This window comes from Lutra lutra, chromosome 2 (assembly GCF_902655055.1).
Source record: "Lutra lutra chromosome 2, mLutLut1.2, whole genome shotgun sequence".
NCBI lineage: Eukaryota > Metazoa > Chordata > Mammalia > Carnivora > Mustelidae > Lutra > Lutra lutra.
In genome coordinates, this window is record NC_062279.1 from 83153097 (window position 1) to 83177172 (window position 24076).

General features: G+C 36.3%; 1 protein-coding gene across 3 annotated transcripts in view; it reads left to right on the forward strand.

Moving 5' to 3' along the window:
* The window catches only part of ASIC5 (acid sensing ion channel subunit family member 5), a 68295-nt gene that overhangs the window by 37220 nt on the left and 6999 nt on the right, over positions 1-24076 (forward strand). Inside the window, exons 1-8 of one of the 3 annotated variants that reach the window (XM_047719906.1) lie at positions 437-537; positions 3080-3386; positions 12546-12783; positions 14361-14486; positions 16929-17078; positions 18239-18386; positions 20715-20771; positions 23237-23405. In XM_047719906.1, the coding sequence (XP_047575862.1) occupies positions 498-537; positions 3080-3386; positions 12546-12783; positions 14361-14486; positions 16929-17078; positions 18239-18386; positions 20715-20771; positions 23237-23405 (1235 nt within the window). In that variant the 5' untranslated portion in view covers positions 437-497. Of the gene's footprint in view, positions 1-436; positions 538-3079; positions 3387-12545; positions 12784-14360; positions 14487-16928; positions 17079-18238; positions 18387-20714; positions 20772-23236; positions 23406-24076 lie in introns of those variants that run through there. The other 2 variants (XM_047719908.1, XM_047719907.1) reach the window with 2 other exon arrangements.

The following is a 24076-nucleotide window of genomic DNA, read 5'->3' on the forward strand; positions in this document are numbered from 1 at the left end:
TAAAACATCTTCATTTGTATACAAAGTAACTTCAACCAGAAAACGGTATCTTTACCCCCCAAATTTCATTTCAACTGCATTTTGATTCAGAGTGGTATAAAGAGAGAGAGAGAGAGAGAGAGAGAGAGAGAGAGAAATAAAAGCAAAGGCGATTCTCATCCAGGTGCATCACGAGGCAGTTCAGGGGTAGTTCTAAAACCACAGATTTCTGTCAGGATTCTCTCTTCCATTCTGAGAAAACGATTTCCAAATTATATTTTTTGGTTTCACCCTGAGATGGCTTCTCAACAGTCCATAAATACCCATAGCCGGTTCTGCCAGTATTTTTGGTTTGCAGATTATGAGTTTAATGAGACAAAACATAGCAACACAAACATTTAAATCGCCCCCATGTTTTACAACCTCAAGTGCTGTATTTTATATAAAGGCCACAAAATGAATATGGTTATTGGTGAAAATTGGATATACCCCAAGGACTCTGCACGCTGAACTTGAGAATGGAGCAGACTGGGAAACCAAAAGCATCCTCTGAGAAAGGTGGGTAAGGAGTCAACTCCTCAGAGCAGTTAACATGTTCATTCCTACAGGCTGGACATTAGCCAAGGGAAAGGGGAAACTTTTTTTTTTTTTTCATTTGGGAAGCCTGATTTCCAATATTACTTGGATATGAGTAACACAGTTTTTGTTACATAGGAAAGAAGCAATTTGTATGAGGGAGTCAAGCAAAAATAGTTTTAAAATATTGCTATGTGCTAGAATCTATTTTTTTGTTTTATTTTTTTCAGGTTTTTTTGTGTGTGCTTTTGAGTTTTTTGGGGGGGGTTCTATTTATCATGTGCCTACAATTTTTATTTTTTAAATACAGCAAAACATGTTTGACGTTCCTCAAAATGCTTCTCTAAAGATCAGTGTTCAATGCAAGGGCCACTTGACATAATTACGTAGCGTTTACTTCAATCAGGAAAGTAAGACGTTTCTTTGTTTTGCCTGCCTGCAAAGCCATTTATTAAACCAATTTTAACCTTCCTCATGGTAATATTTCACCTTGTTTCATTCATGTACAATAATAATTATTTACAAAACTCTTTTGAAACCTTAGCAAATGATTAAGAATATGCCAGTAAAACCAAAGCAATTGTCAAGGAGTAGATCTATATTAAACAAGCTGATTTTCAATAGATAAGCGTGAAACATATTTTTCAGGGTAATTCTTGCAAACAGAAATACTTCGGTTGGCCAGTTACTGGTCACTAGATTACTCTTCCCCTTCTAACAGCTTTGGGCTCTATACTAGGAAGGGTACCAGATGCCCAGAGACTTTGTCCTTCAGTCGGTCAATCCTTCGTGTTTGAAACTAATGGCTAAGTAATACACGAAATAACATTGTTAAATTTATTTTGCTAGGGAATAATAATAACAACAGCTTTTCTTATATTTCCAGTTTTGCCCAGGGACAGTGTCTGTTACTTCATACATACATTACCTAATTCAATATTAAAAACAACAGAATGTGGGAATATTACAAAATTCTCTTCTAAACTTGAGCTAATCAGATGAATACAAAACTTCCTGCTAAGTGTATAGTCTGTAAAATAATCATAATATAATTTGTATTTCTGTCCTAACACTCTGCAAATGAAATGGAGTCTCTTAGAAAATATTTATAGGTATCTTTTATATATCATGACGTAAGCTCAGCTAATTAATGGGACCTATGAAGAATTAAATCATGATTTAATGATAAGCCACACTTGAAAACTTTTAGAAATAAATTGATGCTGATCAAATGACAGAAATAATGCTTCTTGAAGCAAAAAAAAATATAAAAGTCAATTCATTTAATTATGGCATTTGTGAGACCATTAAGAACTCAATGTTTAAAAATCCCTTACTATTTTGCCACTTGCCGAGTCACTACTAAATTAGCAGAATAACAAAAATAGCTAAAAAAAACTGGGTACTTAGCATGGTTCAGATGATGTGCAAAGCCAGCCCCAAGTATTATCTTATTTAATACTCACAACAAACTCATGAAGCAAAGACTGTTCTCCCATCCGATGGAAGAGGAGCCATGTATTAGAAAGATTAAGGAACTTGGCACAGTGTAGACCAGGAACCTGGTATTTCTGTTTCAAAAACCATCTCATTCTCTGAGCTGTTTGCAGCCTTCTTTCAGTAAAGAAATTCTCCATGTATTCTACAGAAAATAAAAACAAGTGAAACCAACAGAAAATTCAGAATATGTTATATATTGCCAGGTAAAAATATGGTCTACCTTTATCAGTCCTTATCAATCAATATAAATAAACATGAGTTAATTGATTATTGATAGTTTGGAAAAAATTCATTTTCTCAAGAGTCTGAAGATAGACTGCTTCACTGATGACACAACTTTAAATATTCCAGACTAAATTAGCCAGCTGAAGTAAAATAGACGTGTTTTGAAGCCTGTGGAGCTACAGAAGATCAGCCTCACAATACATTACTGTAGGAACCAAATTAATTGAAGGTCAGGTTGCCTTTTAACCCCACTTATTACCCTTTAACCCCACTTATTAGCTTTGTTGTGCTCATGACATCTAAGGGACCTTGTGATTCTTCAATGAGAAACTGTATTTTGTTTATTCATTTATTTATTTTTAACATTTTATTTGTTTATTTGAGAGAAATCGCACACTCACGGGTCACTCAAGTGGCAGGGGAGAGGCAGAGAGAGAGGGAGAAACAGACTCCCTGCTGAGCAGGGAGCCCAACTGGATCCCAGGACTCTGGGATCTTGACCTGAGCTGATAGCAGACTTCAGATCTGTTTCACAGGTGCCCCGAGAAATTGTATTTCAAAAATGAGAACTAATTTTTTGAAGATTATGAGTTGCAAGCCACCCATTCGATCAGACCCATGCTATCAATTCTTCTACTTCCTGATACCTAAAGAAACCAAGGTGGATTTTGAATATTGATGTATTCCAACCTAAAAGGGGTAACCTGTTTGAACTTCTTAGAGTTGTGTTTCTCACAGAGAGCATTAAGGATTTCTGACTCATTACTTTTGTTTGGTTCAATATTTTGGTAAACTTAAGGACTCATGGAAAAGATAAAGCTATGCCTTTCAAAGAAACCGCTGCCCTCTCCCACTGATCGAAAGAAGTTTGACCATGACTTTGCCATCTCCACTTCCTTTCACGGGGTGCACAACATCGTTCGAAACCAGAGCAAAATTCGCAAGCTGATCTGGTTGGTGGTAGTCTTGGGCTCAGTCTCACTCGTTGTATGGCAGATCTACAGTCGCTTGGTCAACTACTTCACATGGCCCACCACGACGTCGATAGAGGTGCAGTATGTCGAAAAGATCGACTTTCCAGCTGTGACGTTTTGCAATTTAAACAGGTAAAAATTCTTCTTTAAGTAGTAATAAGTCTCTACAACATTGCTCATATAACCTTTCATGTGTCACTGATGATAGAGTTTTATCATGTGATAGTTAATGTACCTAAACCCATCAAGTTCTTAAATTATACCTAAAAACCCAAATATAGAAGGGTAAAGAAGCTTATTTGGTTTCTTCTTTCTTTTATTCTGTCTTTCTTTCTGTAATTATTTACTAGACATCACACCAAACCCTGTGGCTAGATCAATGTAAAAGTCTGGGTCCTTGCACTTAAAGAGTTTGTTAATTAGCAAAAAAGGAGAGAAGCATATACAGTCCCAATGCAACATGTATGGTCGTTGCTCTGAAAGCACAAGGGACAGGCTGTGCCTGGGGTGTCATGGAAGTCCGGGTATCAAGGATGCCGTAGACATATGCTTAATAGCAGTTTCTAGGTGGAGATGAGGAAGAACCTGAAGAGAGAACGATGGTACAAAAGTAATTTGGAGACAGGGAATGTGCCAGTGCATTTGTGATTAGACCCTTAATATAACAGAGGCAGACCAGCTTCACAGACCTGGGACCTGTGCAATCACACAGGGCCCTGAGCTCAGGGCACTTGGCATAATGCTCTGCTATTCTTGAGTCCTTAACTACAACTCCTTCCAGAAAATAGCAATTCAACAACTACACTAAGTCTCCTATAGGAGCAGAGCTGTTCCCCTTGAGGCCTTCCAGAGAAAACCCTATGTTTGCCTATGGATGAGCCTGAAAGGTCACATGTAGGATTTTTCGGGGGGGTGGGGGTGGTGATTTCCTAGAACCACCCCTGATCAATCTTCTGAGCTTCAACTTTTGTATGTATAAATTATAACTATATAATATTATATATACATGTTTGCTGTTACATTAGATGAGATAATATATACACCATTTTGTCTCATTCCTGGGATCTTCCTCGGACAGGTGTTCCATATGTATTGGATATTATAGCACATTTGTGTGACTGCTAGATAGGTGTCAAGATGTGTATCAAGGTCCCAAAGAGTAAAAGCAAATCAACCGCCCCCCAGAGATTTTCAGTACTATTGCCTATGTTAAATGGTCTGTGTTCTAATACAAGCAAAGATTAGTGGAAGAGATCTGTTATTAAAATAAAACGTTTATACTATTTTGAGAATGGTAGTATGAGGAATTTCACAGATCTTCTCTTTAGAGAAACAATCATCACTGGTAAAATTTTTTTTTTTGGAAAAAAAAATTTTTTTTTTGGAAAAAGCAATCATTAAGGGATAAATCTTCAAAATATCAAGAACTCCTATACCTCAAAAGCAAACAAACAAAAATCCCCATAAAACTTAATGACCCAATTTTAAAAATGTACTAAGGATTAGAATAGACATTTCTTCAGAGAAGATATACAAATGGCCAGCAGGTGTATGAAAAAAAATTCTCAATGTCACTAAACATTAGAGAAATGCAAACAAACACCACAGTTAGATACCACCTGTCAGGATGGCTATTATTAAAACAGACAAACAAATAAAAAACAAACAACCAAAAACCAAAATCAACAACAAAAACAAAGACAGCAAGTGTGGGTGAGGATGTGAAGAAACTGTAATCTTCATACACTGTTGGTGGGAATGCACAAGGGAGCACCCACTATGGAAAACAGTGCAGAGGCTTCTCAAAGAATTAAAAATAGATTTACCGTATAATCCAACAATTTCATGTCTAAGTATACATCCAAAAGAATTTAAAACAAGATATCAAAGAGATACTAACATTCCCATACTGATTGCAATAGTATTCATAATACCTAAAATGGGGAAACAATCTAAATGCTCATTGATAGATAAGTGGATAAACAAAAATGTGTTATGTGCAGACACTGATACATTATTTAGCCTTAAAGAAGAAGGAAGTTCTGCAATAAGAAACAGCATGGATACACCTTGAGGACACTATGCTAAATGAAATCAGCCAGTCACAGAAGGGCAAATGCTACATGATTCCACTTTTGTGATTTATCTGAAATAATCAAATTCATAGAACCAAAGAATAGAATGGTGGTTGCCAAGGACTGAGGGAAAGGGAACAGAAATGGGGAGTTAGAAATCATTATGCATAAAGTTTATATGACTGTAAAAGATGAAGAAGCTTTAGAGACATGCTGGGCAGCATTGTACCTATAATCAACAATACTGGTTTTTACACTTAGATTTGTTAAGAGAGTAGATTTCATGTTGAGTGTTCCTACCACATGAAAGAAAGAAGAAAGTTGTTTTGTTTTTTTTTTAAAATTACATAAAAAGCTTCTGCACAGCAAAGGAAACAGTCAACAAAACAAAGAGGCAACCCACAGGATGGGAGAAGATATTCACAAATGACACTACAGACAAAGGACTGATATCTAAGATCTATAAAGAACTCCTCAAACTCAACACTCAAAAAACAGATAATCACGTCAAAAAATGGGCAGAAGACATGAATGGACACTTCTCCACAGAAGACATACAAATGGCTACTAGACATGAAAAAAAATGTTCATTCATCCAAACACATTGCGATAATCACCTTACACCAGTTAAAATGCCAAAAATTAACAAGACAGTAAACAACATGTGTTGGAGAGGATGTGGAGAAAGGGAAACCCTCTTTTGCTGTTGGTGGGAATGCAAGTTGGTGCAGCCACTTTGGGAAACAGTGTGGAGATTCCTTAAGAAATTAAAAACAGAGCTACCCTATGACCCTGCAATTACATGACTGGGTACTTACCCCAAAGATACAGATGTAGTGAAAAGAAGGGCCACCTGTACCCCAATGTTCACAGCAGCAATGGTCCCAGTCACCAAACAGTGGAATGAGCCAAGATGCCCTACTATAGCTTTTCTCAATTCAGAAAGTCCTAGCAAGGGCTCAAACACCTTGTGTCTAACGCCAAGCTTCACCCTAATCAGAAATATGTGCATGACAAAGCAAGAAAAATTAGAGGAGACTTGATTAATTCTTAGTCTTTTCTGAAGTAAGGTACAATTTAATTGTGTGGGTCTATTAGAAGCCCTGAGTTTAACAGACACCAAAATGCATTATTATAGGCTAGGATTTGATGGGTGACAGGTAAAAAGTCTTTCATAAATGGGAAAAGCACAATTGTGAATGCAGCCTCTTTTTGAACCTTAGGTGAAAGTTGAAGATCTGGAAATTTATTCCCTTAAAATTGTCTGTGCACGTGTATCCTCAGGTCTATATACATCCCAGTTTGAAGACCATAATTCTAAACTGCATTGCCTCCAATTCACATGAGAGAAAGTAAGGTGTACCGTTGCAGTTTCCTTAAAGTTACTAGTTAGGGACTGAAAAAGATGTCTGCTGTTCGCTCCTAATGTCTGTACTCTTGCTAAACTACCTTATTAGCAGGAATCAATACCTGAGTTGAGAAAATTTTGCCAAGGGATCTCAGATTATTAGGAAGGATTTAATTTTTTTTAAATTTTATTTATTTATTTGACAGAGAGAGACACAGAGAGAGGGGGAACACAAGCAGGGGAAGTGGGAGAGGGAGAAGCAGGATTCCCACTGAGCAGGGAGCCTGGTACAGGCCTCAGTCATAGGACCTTGGGATCATGACCTGAGCCAAAGGCAGACGCCCAAGAACTGAGCCACCCAGGTGCCCAGGAAGGGTTTACTTTTTACCATGGGTACCAGGGGCCAGTGCAATGTATATGACAGCCTAGAGTAGATAATTTTTGTAACATTCCCCTCCTTTATATAACAAAATTATTTTCAGTTACAATATGAAATTAAACATACAGCAATAATGGCCTATATGTATTTGTTCTAAATTTTTAATTAAGTAAATATAGTACAAAAATAGGAAAGAAATAATGCACTGATAATTTTTAACATTAATGTATTTTTGAAATAAAAAGAAAGACCTTTATTTTGGATCTGTCAATGTGATGAATAATTATAGCACTGTAGCTTCCATTTTTCAGCCTTTTGCAAATTTATCAATGGTTTCATCAAAATTGCCTTCTTTATATATTCTTGTTCAATATTCAACACAGCTGGACTTGTTGGTATTGTTTCATTCGCATTTGACTGAAAAATACTTATGAATTTTAAGCCTGAAAATTTCTTTCCCACAAAACAATGACTTGAACTCATCAGGATATATTTGCCAGAGATTTATAAAAATCACACCTCACAATACATTCCAGGAATTTCAAGACTGCTTTTGGTTTTGTTCCTGTGGGACCTATTCTACTGATTCTCAGATGTTCCTGTGTCAAACATGTTCACTAAACGATCTTCAGCATAAAATTAATCACGGATTTCCATTATATTATATTTGAGGGAAAAAAACACACCTCTGAAATTTGTTTTCTTCTACTAAATACAGAAATAAAATAAATAAAGAATAAAACCAGAAATAATGATGGGATAGAGTGAATACAGATGTTATTTGAGCTATTGTATTAGAATGAATAACTTGAGTTCTGTTTATCTTCACAGTAGTCACTGTGCTTCTTTGTTTATTCCAAACCTACTGCTTAAACATGAGGTAAGGGATTTTAAAGGTTTTATTTATTTATTTGACAGAGATAAAGAGAGCACAAGTAGGCAGAGTGGCAGGCAGAGGGAGAGGGAGAAGCAGGCTCCCTGCTGAGCAGGGACTCAAATGCGGGCTGGATTCTAGGACTCTGGGATCATGACCTGAGCTGAAGGCAGCTGCTTAACTGACTGAGCCACACAGGGGCCCCAGGGATTTTAAATAAAAGATAAAATCATGACTCTTATGCAAATATGAAAAGGACACATGTCAAAGATTTTATTTTCATAGAGTACTGTAAGATACTTAAATTTTCTCGTAGGAGAATTCAAGCAGACATTCTTCTTTATTTTTCCTCTCCATAAAATGATCTGCAAAATATACATTTCTTGCTAACACATGCTAGACTTTGATCAGTTTTGGTGGGATCCAATGAAGGTCTGAGTCAAGCATCAATTTGGACATCAGATGAAATGTATGCACTTGGGTCACAAAATCTGGGGATGTGTAGTTAGAGGCATTAACACATGCATTCATTAACTGGCTATCACTTATTAACTTATTGAAACAAAGCAACACATTCTTATTACTATTTTCTTAACCTCTTAGCAGTGTATGTTAAATAAAAGAGCAAGGCAAACTCTAAGCAAGATTTCTAAAAGAATAGACTTGGGCAGGTTTAGAAATTTGGATTTAAGTCAAAAATACACTCAGAGCAAGACACTTTGGTGTTACACTGAACGATATGTCTCATAATTTTTTTTTACTTCCTTTGTTTCAAATATTGTTAGCTTTATCCATTAACTCTAGTTCATCACCTAGATCACCCTCATGGTCTCAACTATTATGGTGTAATAAAGTTTTTTTTAAAGAAAACATTCCATGCTCATGGATCAGAAGAATAAACATTGTTAAAATGTCTATGCTGCCCAGAGTAATGTATACTTTCAACACCATCCCAATCAAAATACCAACGGTTTTTTTTCAAAAGCTGGAACAAACAATCCTAAAATTTATATGGAACTAGATAAGACCCCAAATCTCCAAGGAAATGTTGAAAAAGAAAAATAAAGCTGGGGCCATCACATTGCCTGATTTCAAGCTATATTACAAAGCTGTGATCACCAAGACAGCATGGTGCTGGCACAAAAACAGACATATAAACCAACAGAACAGAACAGAGAGCCCAGATATAGACTCTCAATTCTATTGTCAACTAATCTTTGACAAAGCAGGAAAAAATATCCAATGGAAGAAAGACAATCTCTTCAATAAATGGTGCTGGGAAAACTGGACAGCCACATGCAGAAGAATGACACTGGGCCTTTCTCTTACACCATACACAAAGATAAACTCAAAATGGAAGAAAGACCTCAATGTGAGACAGGAATCCATTAAAATCCTAGAGGAGAACATAAGCAGTAACCACTTAGACATCGCCACAGCAAATTCTTTCAAGACACATCTCCAAAGGCAAGGGAAACAAAAGTGAAAATGAACTTTTGGTACTTCATCAAGATCAAAAGCTTCTTCACAGCAAAGGAAACAATCAACAAAACAAAGAGACAACCCACAGAATGGGAGAAGATATTCGCAAATGACACTACAAAGGGCTGATATCCAAGATCTATAAAGAACTTCTCAAACTCATCATCCAAAAAACAGATAGTCAAGTCAAAAAATGGGCAGAAGACATGAGTAGACACTTCTCCAAAGAAGACATACAAATGGCTAACAGACACATGAAAAAATGTTCATCATCAGTAGCCATCAGGGAGATTCAAATCAAAACCACACTGAGATACCACCTTATACCAATTAGAATAGCAAAAATCAACAAGGCAAGAACCAACAAATGTTGGAGAAGTTGTGGAGAAAGGGGAACTTTCTTATACTATTGGTGGGAATGCAAATTGGTACAGTCATTTTGGAAAACAGTGTGGAGGTTCCTCAAAAAATTAAAAATAGAGCCTATGACCCTGAGATTGCACTACTGGGTATTTACCCCAAAGATACAGATGTAGTGAAAAGAAGGGCCATATGAACCCCAATGTTCATAACATCAATGGCCACAATATCCAATATGTGGAAAGAGCCAAGATGTCCTTCAACAGAGATTGGATAAAAAAGATGTGGTCCATATACACAATGGACTATTTCTCAGTCATCAGAAAGGATGAATACCCAACTTTTGTATTAACAGGGATGATACTGAAGGAGATTATGTTAAGTGAAATAAATCAAGAAGAGAAAGTCAATTATCGTATGGTTTCACTTATTTGTGGAGCATAAGGAATAGCATGGAGGACATTAAGAGAAGGGGAAAATGAAGGGGGAGATATCAGAGTGGGAGATGAACCATGAGAGACTATGAACTCTGGGAAACAAACAAGAGGTTTTAAAAGGGGGGTGTAGGAGGATGGGTGAGCCTGGTAATGGGTATTAAGGAGGGCATGGATTACAGGGAGCACCCGGTGTTATACGAAAACAATGAATCATAGAACATTACATCAAAAACTAATGATGTACTGTATAGTGACTAACATCACACAATTAAAAAAGATTTTAAAATGTCCTCCCTTTAACCCCCTTTGTCTATTGTATTTATACTTCCTACACGTGTGAAAGTTACTTCATTTCTCTGCATAGCTGTTTTGAAAAGAATCCAGTGAACATCGTGGGAAGTAGTATTGACTCTCAGCCTGGATAGAAACCCCAAAGTTGCAGGGTTTTGGAGCAGATCCTTGGCATAGTGTCATCATTCAGAGAGATGGAAAGCTGAGGGAAGTTCAAGGTCCATTCCTCAATTAGGGCTACCACTGTGATCCCCCTCCCAAATAGCTTGCAAATGTAGACTGTTAACCCCTCAAAGATTACCTGGGAACACTTCTGACCAAGAAAAGCAAGGTTTTGGGGTATACTCTTATCAGGTAGAATACCACCATAGGTTAATAGTGTCTGTAAGGAAAGGGGAAGTCAGAGGAGGATATGCATAGGAATCTAGAACCTGGGCTGGTGGATTTAAGACAGGCCTTCAAGGCTCAAAGCTGGTTAAGTAAGAGATTCTACTCAGACCTGATGGTGAAAATAGTTTCTCACCTCTAAAAGGATGTATGATGCTGGTTTGGGTGTGTTTTTTTATTTTCCATGTTTTGTTTTATGTATACTCTACCTTGACTGAGAAAGGGTTTAATGTGGCTTATAGGAGAAAGCAAAATTACATGAAAGATAATAGAAAGTGAAGATAAAATATAAAATCTGGGACAGAAAGGAAGTCCAGGAGTGAGGTCACATTTACACAAACCCAGCACGACATGGCTCTGTGTACTTAGCAAGAGAGAATACACTCCTCGTTCTATGCTTTCTAACAACAAATTTGAATGAAGAGTGTTTGTCCAGTTTCAAGGTTTATAATACCCAAAATATGAAAATATTAATCATATTTTGGAAAGGATATGGTTTATGCAACTAAACAACTATACACAAGGCAATGTGGAAATTGCTCAGCGAAAGAAGGGAATCACAGATTACTTATTGTAGTTAGGGCGAATAGATTCCTTCTCCTTTAATTGCCAGGAAAATACTTGGACAGTGATGGGGGGCATTAATTTCATGAATGTTTACATAACTTACACTATATTCCAGACACGCTTCTAAATGTTTTAAGAAAAATAACTTGACCATCAAAATAACATTTTGAGGTAGGCTTTTAACATACCCTAATTTTACAAGTGAGAAAACTGAGTCACAGTGAGATGAAGTCACTCATTGGCTGTAACAATCAGGGCTTCCTTGGAGAAAAAGAGCCCTATGAGTAACACAGAATAAATTTAGTATAAAGATTAAGTCCACTACACGCTGGGGTTGATTAAGCAGTCTTTGTAAGTCTCTTGCCTCTGTTTCTGGTGCTGGGCTTGAAATCAGCAAGATCGGCAGTCAGAAAGGAAAACAGATCTGAAGCGAAGGAAGAAATAGGAACTAGGAAGGTGTGTCTCTCTTCTTCGCCACCCCTGATCTCAGGAGGATGAACTGGCACCTTCTCCAGGTCGCACTCTGATTTGATCCGGGAGTTGAAGAAGCCGAAGGAAGCGGAAGAGCTCCAGTCCTGGCTGTTGACCCTGATCAACAAGTTGAGTCAGGAGATGTACCGCAAAGTACGTCTGAGGCTGAAGTTCTCACTCTACTACTGGAACCAGATATACACAAGGAAGATATTGGAAAATAATTCCAACATAACCGCTTTGGCAGAGTACAAAGCCACAGTGACAGAGCTGGGATTCGAACCCGGGAAATCTGGCTCCTGAGTCTATATTCTTAGCAACTTTACATTTCCACTTCTCTCTTCATGTTGGGTCTTGAAGATCCATTAGGATGTATCCAGATCTAGGTCTGTAAAGTCTTCTAGGTAATTGAAATGACAAGTACAAGTGCAAGGCAGATTTCAGATGTGGCAAAGACCTCTTAGGAATTCAGTTTTCCCTGAATGTATTATATGAATGAAGGAGAACGTAACTTTAGATAAGCTGGAAAAGCTGATAGGGCCCCGATTTTTGGTGTCTGTCCTCTAGATAATAGACAGTCTTTGCTATTCTAAATATTGCCTTTATTTTCCTACTAATAGGTTCCAAACAGAAGCTGCAGCCAAATTTGGTATTATTTTTTTCTTATGGAATATTGTCTACAAAGTTCTCCATCTTCAGGAAATCAGGTCCAATTACACTGGCTTTAAAGATGCTATTGATTTTCTCACAAGTCATCAAAACTTCAGCATTACAGAGTTTGTAAAAAAAAATGGTTTTTATCTCAACAGTAGCACACTGTTGGAATGTGACTTTTTTGGAAAGCCATGTGGCCCACAGGTAACAATTTGATATTTCTTCAAATATCATCAACATAATAAACTACTGCACTGTACTGTTTCACACGGAGATGAAGTTTACTTCCACAGAGAATCAATCAAAATTTGCTGAAAGAGGCTATTTCATTAGTTCAGCCTTATGACATCATGGGGTATGGAATACACATGAAACATACTTCTTTTTCCAAGTGGTTAGGTAAGAGAAGCTAGAGAACAGAAATCTTTGATTAACTTTGTTGCAGGATAATCTCCAAAAAAAATTAATGCAAGGTAATATTTTAATATTTCCCATTCTTCAATAACATATTCCAAGATAGCATTTTTATTATCATTAAGGAACTAACATTCAGATTTTTTTTTTTTTTGGTTGAAGGCTGTAGAAAGCATTTCACAGCATTTGACTGTGCAAATTACATATATTTCTCTAATCACTCATAACATCCTATTTTTGTCTTTTATGTAATTAGTCTACATTTCAGAGAAAGTGTTGGATATCCCTGGAAACTACTAGTGAAGGGATATGTAGGGACTCTGACACCATGTTTCTAGTAGGAGCAGTTCTGTAACAGGTGTTGCTAGGTGATTCCAAGTAAATTTCACAAATTCATGATTCTGAGACACAATTCCTTATTCTTCTGGTAGGCTTCCTTAGCGCACAGACCAAAAAAAAAGTCCTGACAGACATCTGACTGAGATGAAGCCCTTTTCAAACTCTTAGTGTAGAGAAGAATTTCTCCTATGCTGCTTGTTATTTACTAAACAACATGTTCAAACTTGTCACCAAGAAAGTTTGTATTCGACATGTATTAGACAGGAATTTTTCAGGTGCAACTTACAGAAACCCACCTCTGGAAACAAAAGAGTAGAAAGAATGCATCGGGTTAATTAACAGGGAACTCTAGAGAGTAGGACTGGTTTCAGAATAGGCTCAACCAAGACACATTGACAATATCATTAACATTCTCTCTCTCTTTCTATCTCGTGACTCACGTTGGTTTTTTCCCCTCTGTGAATTCTCCTCACAGAGCCATGATGATTGCTGACAAACCTCACCTCTCATTATCATATGTTAACAGTCCAGTATCCTCTTAATAATTCCGTGCAAGACTAATTAGCTTTGTGTAGGACACATGTCAGTTCCTAAACCAGTTACTGAAGTGAGGGAATAGGGTATTCAGATTGGCCCAGTTTTTATCATATGGGTGCCTATGTGGTATTGGCATTTGGAGGATGCCAATGGTGGTGGCAGGGGGAACCCTCAAAGAGCCTTCTCCCTAAGTAAGAATACATGCTTCCATGAATCCTTACTAAACACACAACAAATAATTTTTAAAAAACATGTTTATTTACATAAAAAATCTCGGATAATAACATATAGATTGACACAGGCATATTAAAAAAAAAAAAAAAAACCCGTTAATGAACACAAACCAGAATCACCACATTACCTCTTCTTTCTGATATTTTTGCATTCTCATTTAGACATCTTATTTTTTTAAAAGTTAGAACAACTTCAACTTTAAAAGTCGCCAAAATACCTAACTAATTACATTTCATTTGGTTCATTTTCATATTGAGGACTTTGCACATGTCTTCACTGAATATGGAAATTGTTTTACTTTTAATCATGGTGAAAATATTCAAGCAAAGGAAAAAGTGAGTGTCTCTGGAAGAGGCTTAAGCTTGCTCTTCAATGTCAACCAGGTACTGAATTTTCTTAAACCTTGCCAGGCATCAAGACAAATAAAAATGTGCGGAGGTTTCAAAAGATTTGATCAAATATTTTGCCCTGTCATATTGGTCCCACAGTTGGTATTATTTCAGTTTTTGTTAACCTAGCCTGGAGTCCCATGGATGCAAATACTGACATAGAGATTAAAAAATTAAAATTTAGAGGCATAATCTGGATATTTTAAACTATACTACTGACCATCATTTTCGTGGCTCCAGAAATGTTCATACCACAAAATAAGGAAGCCAGAAGTTTCTCAGCCACAATGTATATAGTAAATTTAAAATGACTTTATGTATTTTAAGAATATTTTTAGAAAGACTTTTATATAAAAAAGATAACATGTTTTAGAAAGAAGTCATGCATGCACATTTGACAAACCATGGAATCTATAGTCCAAAGGATGACTAAAAAAATACTCATTGTATAAAGAATGCTGTATAAATTGACTGCCTAAGTCTAGTTTTTACAAATTTGTAATTGGTCCAAAAAGTCTTTAAGTGTTTAGGCCTGAGAGGCAGATGTCCAGACACCTAAGGAATACAGTGGTTGTCAGCTTTCAAGGGTACTGGGTGTAGCTCACCTCCAAGAGTAATTCTTATGTTGTATCTTACACAACTGTTTTTAGTATTATACACTCAGAGATATTCTGCTTCATTATTATGGTTTTATATATGAAGATTCTGAAATGCTGATAAATTAGGCATCCAAAGTTATATGATTAATGTGAAGTTGAGAAGTAAACCTGGTTTCCCCAAATCCCATTAAACTATCCTACCTCTCAATCCAAATGAATAAGGCCATGGGCTAATTTCAAAGGGTTTTTCTTTAAGGCATGTTTCATAACTTCCTCTTGTATCCCACTCAAGATACTTTTTTCCTAACACAGTACTGCAACAGTATAGTGCATATATATATATATGTGTGTGTGTGTGTGTGTGTGTGTGTGTGTGTGTGTGTGTGTGCTTATATATACACACACACATATATAGTCTTATCTATAATATATATATATATATTTACTTGTACTTATATTTTATTTATATTTGCAGGACATTTAAATACTAGCCATATAGTCTGTTTAGATATTATATTATGAATTTTACAAGCTAGAATTTCCCAAATATTTTTAGAATGCAATTAAAATCTGCAAACACAAAGTAATATTCGATAAGTAAATGGCTCTTAAATACTTACCCACACTAGCCAGTTGAGTGTTTCTTAGAGAGTCATAACAGACTGAGGAGAAACAGGGTCCTGAGCTACAAATAAAATATTAAGCATGTTTATTAAGTGTAATTACATATGCAGTTGATCCATTCACAGAAAAAAATCATCATATTCCCAAACCCTTTCTTTTGCCTTATAATCTGAAATTATAACTACAGACAGTCCCTGACTTAACAATGTCTCAATTTATAATTTTTCAACCTTACAAATGGTGCAAAAGAGATATGCATGCAGTCAAAGTCATACTTCAAATTTTGAATTTGGATCTTTTCTTGGTCTAATGATATGTGGGACAATCTCTTATGATGTTGGGCTGAGGCAGCTCTCAGCTAGCCACACTATCACCAGTGTAAGTAACTGATACACTTGCAATCATACTACACCCATAGAACCATTCTGGCTCTCGCTTTTGGTTCCATATGCAATAAATTACACAAGATGTTCAACATTCTACTAAAAAATAGGTTTTGTGTTAGATGATTTTGCCCAGCTCTGGGCTAAAGTGAGTGCTCTACACATGTTTAAGATAGATTAGGCTAAGCTAGATATTCTGTAAATTAGGTGTCTTAAATGCATTTTTGGTTTATGATATTTCTTCTTTACAGTGAGTTTATCAGTATGTAACCTCACTGTAAGTCAAGGAAGATCTTTAATAACAAGATACCACAAGTTTAGGGTTCATTTTTTTTTTCATCTGGCCTAGGATTTATTGACGAGCATTGGTGTTAAAAACATAGTGTATGTCTTCACTCTTGGGGAAATGAATTTCAATTTTAAATAAGGCCAGAGATTTTAAATGCAAGAAGAAGAAAGGAGCCAAATGATTTTCTAAAACAAACAAAGTGAAGAGAATAGGCAAGAAAGAAGCAACCAAAAGACCACAAGGGGAAGAGAGAGCCCTGGGAAATCAGACAATTAGCAGTCATGATATGTTCTATGGTATTCATCTAAGGCGAAGGTAATCTATGGAAACTGTTAACCCCTCGACATGTGATTCAACCATGAAAAGTACATCTTAGGGGGTTATTTTTCAGTTTTCATATAAAAAGAAATTGGATATTGTTAGGAAATATTTAATTTTAAGTAGATCAAATGCTATCACGAGATAATAAAATGAAATCTTGAACTTGTGTAAAATTGATATCAGTTTGTCACTGGGGAAAATTTGGGGTCGTTTCTTTCAGGAGGAATTCACTGACGACCCAGCCCTTGGTTTTGTTGATGCTGGAATCATCTTTGTTATCCATTCACCAAAGAAGTTGCCACAGATTGATGGCTTAGGCTTGTCATCACCTGTAGGAATGCATGCCCGAGTAACAATCCGCCAAGTCAAGGTAAATAGATGTATAAGGTCTAGAATTTGAGGGAGTCAAGTAGGGTAGTAAATGGATATACACCTAAATAATTCTTCCACTAGAAACCTCTTTCTGCCATGCCATTAGAAGACCTCTGGAAGTTTTACATTTCGTTTCATTTCAGATTCTTTCCCATTACTAGGAGGTACCTATGTAGTAAAATCAGTGAATTCACATATACAATATAAATAAAAGCTGGGAAACCTGGAAAATTCAAGGTAACTTCAAATTTCATTAGAAATGGAAAGGATCAGTAAATATGAAGAGAACCCCAAGTTGTTGAATTGTGCTTTATCTCAATGGGATAGTCTGGGAAGAAGAAAAATAAGTGGGAAGAGCAAGGAATCTTGGAGTCAGGCATGTCTGGCGGATTCCCATTTGCCAGCCGCTTGCTCTACAATTTCCTTAATTACTGTCCTGAAATTCTATCTCCTCTCTCTGAGAAAAAGACCTCTTTTTCATAGTTATTATAGTAACTACAACGTTTAAGTGAAACAACATCAAGAAAGCACTTACCAGGATGCCTAGGTGGCTCAGTAGGCTATGCATCTAGCTCTTGATTTCAGCTCATGATTTCAGGCTCTTGAGATGGAGCCCCATGCTGGGCTCTGCACTCAGGGGGGAATCTGCTTGAGGTTCTCTCTCTCCACTCCCTCTGCCCCTTCTCCTGTGCTCTCTTTCTCTCAAACGGATAAATAAAATCTTAAATATATTTTTTTTTAAAAACCACTTACCATATTGCCTGGAACATAGTAAGTGCTCAATAAAAGATTTTTTCCTGTCATTTTGGTTGGTGTTTTGTGGGTGGACCTATGAATATGCTAACATGTTATTTCCATAAATGATACTATTTTTTATTACGTGATTTAGAGCAGTCAGTCTGTCTGATTTTATTGATTCATTTTAGGTACAGAGCATTTGGGATATGTGTTAAAGGACCACTGTTATATTTACCTTTGGGGATTTTCAGGCTAAAAGAGTAAGCAATGCAGGCAAATGTAGTCAATTGAAAAAAAAAAAAGAATCAAAGAGCTCCAAGAAAAAAGTAAAAAAGTATATATTAGCTTCTCTTGTTGGAATGGAAATGTGTGGATTGTCTCAGATATACCTCCTGAACCACGTGTTTGTTTTCTCTTAAGACAGTTCATCAGGAATACCCCTGGGGAGAATGTAATCCTAACATCAAGCTACAGAATTTTAGTAGCTATAGCACTTATGGTTGCTTGAAGGAATGTAAAGCTCAACACATACAAGAACAATGTGGATGTTTACCTTTTCTGCTTCCTGGTAAATAAAGAATGACAAATTTCCTCTTATGCAAGCTTAACTTGAGTCATGGAAAATAACATACCATAAAATTGTTTTCCATTCTTATGAAATCTATGTCAGAAAGTCGTCTACTTGACACGTATAACCCCCACCAACAGATCTTAAATCGTGGAAACAGGCCAGAGATTTCCAGAAAAGAAAAGAAAATCAAGTTAGTCTCCAATTCTTATTTTCAGGATGTAAAATTGGGTGCTCTTAAGTATCTAAAATTGATCATCCCCATTTTCTCAATTTGAAAGAAAAATTAGATCATCTATAAAAATGTTAATCAACCCTGAATATGTCATTATTGGGAAATTCTTTTCTTTATCGTCAGAAAACAAACAAACAAACAAACAAACTCCAGGCTCCCTTTGCGAACAATCTGGAACATTTCCAGAGCCAGGGGGATCAGCAGCAACCACTGAAGAAGGCCATAGAGCAGAGTGGGTGGGTCAGAGCTGGACTCTGAACCAGGCTGCTCATCTCAGCTACGCAAGTTCTCCTCTCCATGACCTTAGACTAAACCTCTCGGTACTTCTTATAAAATGGGGGAGAATCCTAACAGTGTCCTACCTTAGAGGATTGTCATACAGATGAAAGAAGCATGTAAGTGGTTTAAAACACGCCTGACACAGAATACATTCAGATTTGCCTCATACCCCCTGGCCAGCAAATACATAAAGAAAGACAGAGTGGGTCAAAGGCAATGCCCGTTTAAATTTTTTAAAATTGGCTGTTGTGACCTATCTCACACACACAGGTGCGCACACACACGTACACATGCTATCTCTCACACACAGATAGACTAATGCCACGCCTAGTTAACAAATTGCTTCTTAGAATTTGGAGAATCATCACTTCCTTTTTTCTAGAATTCTGGTTATTCGAAACTGTCGTTCTGTAAAACGCTCATGCTGGATCTGATTTGTCAGGGCCAATTATCTTTCCAAAGTTTCTGGGGGGAAACATCTGAATTGATGGATGGGTTATAATGTTTAAAATTTTAAAATGTATTATTCCTTGCAAATAGAACTGGATAACAAATATGGACCAGAAACTAGACAAGACAAACTATAAAATACAAAGCATGGCATTTTTATGAACTTTAGCATATACCAAGTGCCTTCAAAATGATATCTTATTTAGTTTGATCCTCACATATCCTTCTGAATCTACTTATAGATAATGAAATTGAGATCTATAGACATTAATTGAAGTAACTAAAGTACCTCTACTAACAATTTGCAAAGGCAATCCCAAAAATCCGCTTTTTGGATATGGATTGTTTCCAAAATGTCATTGTTCTTTGTAACAGGACAAATATCATTGGAAGAAGCAAAGCATACTTTGGAAAAGAGAAGTTTTTAAAATAAATTTAATGCTGGAAGTAGATTTCTTTTCTTTTTGCTTCTTTCATTTCCCTTACCAAGAAATGTCCTCATAGTAAACCAAGTTTATCTACAACTTGTAAATAGACAATCCCTCTTGGTTATTTGCAAGAGCACTGAGTAAACACTGTGACTAACCCTAGGGACCACAAGGGTTATAGCAGTAGACAAGTATCTGTGTTAAGGTGCAATGACTAAAGCTTTAGAATCAGCCTAGGATCAAACTCAGCTCTGCTCCATATTGATTTTACAATTTCCTCTCAAGGTCCACAGCCAGTGATTAATAATATTGGTACTTATCTGACCGCTAGAAAAGCAGCCCACCAGGTGTACGAGTTTGTGTATATATATTTAAATCAATGGATGTTAAGTGTTGAATCACTAAATTGTGCACCTGATGTTAATATTACACTGTATGGAAACTAACTGGAATTTAAATAGAAATAAAACAAGAAAAAGAAAGCACACAAATAGATGTTGTGCATCCTTCAACTAATACCGTAAAAAATAAAAATCAATCAATCAATTGGATAGAGGGAGAAGGACAGAAGGTGAACCAAACCAAACCCTACTCTTCTGCAGCTACTTGAACAGATGAGATGATAAATGTGAAAACAATTATAAATTTCCAAGCTACATTTTTAAAATTAGTATATAGGCAGAGAAAAAAAGAAACATGGACATAAAAACATTGTTATTTTTCCTCCCAATGTATATTTTCTTTAGATATTAGCATATTTGCATAGTTTTTGTTTTGTCTTGTTTTGTTTTGCAAAAGAATGGACAGATGGATGGATGGATAGATGGATGGATGGATGGACAGCCTGACGGATGGATGGATGGAAGGTATTTTTGTCATTATACCACTTATTTCATAAAATATAAAGTCTCTATGTTTACACTTATTATTTTTAAGGAAATGGGATAGAATGTGACCTACAAACGTTTTACAACTGTGTTTCTCCTACACTTGGTAAGTGGTTTACTTTACTTCTTTATTCTCAGGACTTATATGAAAGATGTTCAGTTATACAAGACATTATTTTATTTTTTTAAGATTTTATTTATTTATTTGACAGAGATAGAGCAGGAGAGCACAGGCAGGGGGAGTGGCAGGGGAAGAGGGAGAAACAGGCCCTCCACTGAGCAGGAACCACGATGTGGGGCCTCATCCCAGGATCCTGAGATCATGACCTTAACCAAAGGCAGATGCTTAAAAACTGAGCCACCCAGGTGCCCCTGTACAAGCCTCTAAATTATATTATAGCTAGTCCAGAAATGAAACAGAATAGAGATTGTAAAGAGGGAGTTTTTCAGTATTCTTAAAATTAAGTAGCTTTTATAGACGCAGTAAAACAAAACAATGAAAACAAAACCCTCTGATTTCAAGATAAATCTGAATTAAATATTTTCAGTGCCAAAGTAACAGCAAGACAGTTTTGATTTTTATTTCTAACTTTTATGTTTTTTAATTTGATACTTTTGTATAATCAAAATAGCTTTGTTGTATTTTTCTTATTACATAAAGCATGCATATTGTGACTAGTTCAAACATGCAGAACAGAGAACAATCTTGTGAAAATCAGTAGAAGTTGCATCACTCTGAGAATTACTGTCGTTATTTATGTGACCATTCTTTCATTTATCTGTTTAATTATACACATATCATATATAAATACATATGTTATATATATAGGCATACATAAAATTTTATGCAAATGAAATAAAAATCATACATGCCAACTTTACTGGGGAGTTTCTTCTTAAGCAACATTTTTTTTAAAAGATTTTATTTATTCATTTTACAGACAGAGATCACAAGTAGGCAGAGAGGCAGGCAGAGAGAGAGAGGAGGAAGCAGGCTCCCTGCTGAACAGAGAGCCCGACGTGGGGCTCAATCCCAGGACCCTGGGACCATGACCCGAGCCGAAGGCAGAGGCTTTAACCCACTGAGCCACCCAGGTGCCCCCAACATTTTTTTTTTTTGCTTTCATATTATTTATCTTAACCCCTAACCAATATTAACACTCTAGTATAGTCTACCTTTAATTTTTTCCACATATATAGCTCCATATTTATGATGTTAAATCACTGGGGTTTTTTTTATTAAAATGGAATATTATATACTCTCCTATAAAACTTGCTATTCTATCCCATTGTGGAAATACCTTCAGTAAACCAGGAATAGAAATTCACAGTTTCTAAAAAAAATTAAAAATTTTTTAAAAATGTAAAAATAATAAAAGAAAATAAAAGAAATTCACAGTTTCTATTCCGTTGTTGTAAAGTATCTCATGGAATGGATATGGGTAGAAGGAATCACATATATTTTTTTAATAGCTTCCAAGCTGACTATGCAGAAGTCAGATTAGTGACCAGTGGAGTTAAGAGATACATTTTCAAATTTCTTATAATTTCCTACTCCCGATGGGGGCTGGAGAGAGAGTTTGGGAAAACAAACCATGCATGTAGTTCTTCAGAGAGTGTTGTAGGATAAGCGAATACACAGACAAGTGTGTGTTTGTAAGAGTATGTGTGTGTGAGTGAACCGTGTCTGTGTGAGTAGAGGGAAAGAATGGTGGTTTTAACCAGTGTAAACAACTAGAGGGTGTGTGCGAATGTGATGTCCTAAAGGAGTATCAAGGTTAGATTCTGGGGAAAAAAAAGTCCCAAGTTTATCATTAATCAGGGGGTCTTGGTGAACAAAGGGTTCACAAGAACAAAGAGTTTCAGTAACAAAGCCACAGGGAAAATAAGAACTGGAATATCTACCAAGAGTGGGGAGCAGTGGACTGGACACTGGGATGTGGTCCAGAGGAACGCTGGAGACATATATCACCTCCTGTAGGGGATTTTTTCAGTATACATTTGCATAGATAGTCTGATTGTTCTACAGAAGTCTAGAGAAGACAGAGGACAGAGAACCTCTGGCTGATTTAGAAGTCACTGGGTCCACAGATATGAGAGAAATTCAACACCCAGCCACATATTTCAGTTAGAACTTGGGATAAACCCAAGGGTAAGTTTACTTTAAACCTGCGTCATTGGCTTTCATGATTGTGTTTGGAATTTATTCTCAGAGTGACACAATGTCACATAAACAACTTTCCAACGTTTTCCTGTCCAAATGGATACTATTTTATGGAAATAAACCCAGAGACTTTTCGAGAAAGAATTTCTGATTTCTAACAAAGATCAGAATCCAATGACTCAATGAATTTAAAGGATAACAACAACTAAATGTTTCATTTTCCATCTCCTTTGCTATATTTACACTGAAATCTAAATAAAATATAAACACCGTTTGCCAAGAAAGCAATGATAGAAATTGTTAGCCACTTTTTTAGCATTGAAAGTAAAATAATAAAATTTGTAACAGCTCTGTCCTCCCAACTATGGAGTAGTCCTCTTCTCTGAATACCCTGATTTTCATTCCAGACCTCATTGAAGATAAGGGATTATGCACAATGGGAACACATAATTCTAGCTGTCCTGTTCCTTGTGAAGAAACAGAATATCCTGCTACTATTTCTTATTCTACTTTCCCAAGTCAAAAAGCTTTGAAATATCTTTCGAAGAAATTAAATCAAAGTCAGGAATATATCAGGTAATCTTTTTAGTCTTATAAATTATTTGTAACTAACAGGAACATTTTATTTACTCAAAAACTTCTAAAGACCAAGGAAACAAAATTCTGAACAATCAAAGGAGGCAGTGGCTTACATCACGAAATTAACCATGAAAATCTAGAATTTTAAAAGTGGATAAGGTCATGTCTTTCAGTCCTTCAATTTCATTGTGTGAAAAGTAAAATGAGGCCTTCTTGAGGAATTTGTTCATGATCTCACCTTTGTGGACTGACTGGGGAAAATAACACGACTGACGAGTATCAACTGATGCTTTAAAATAGGAAAATTCCTCACCTGAGTATCACATAGTTTGAATGTTTTAATAACCGTAAGGTTGATGGAGCACAAATTATTATTCTCATTTTACAAGCAAGGAAACTGACACACACAACATCTCAAGTAACTGTCCTAGGTAGGTAGTCAGAGACACAGAGAGAACTTGGGCCCAAGACCTAGGACTCCAGTCGCCCTATATTTTTCCACAAAGTTATATCCTTCCAAGTTTGATTAGCCAAAGATTAACTTAGGTCTCTTTCTACTACACCACGCTGCCACTTCAAAATCACAAATCAAACTTCATAGAGAGCTCTTTGTTCTAAAAGGAGGGAGCAACCTTAATGTTTCTCTTTGTTTTTTGTTAATATTTTTA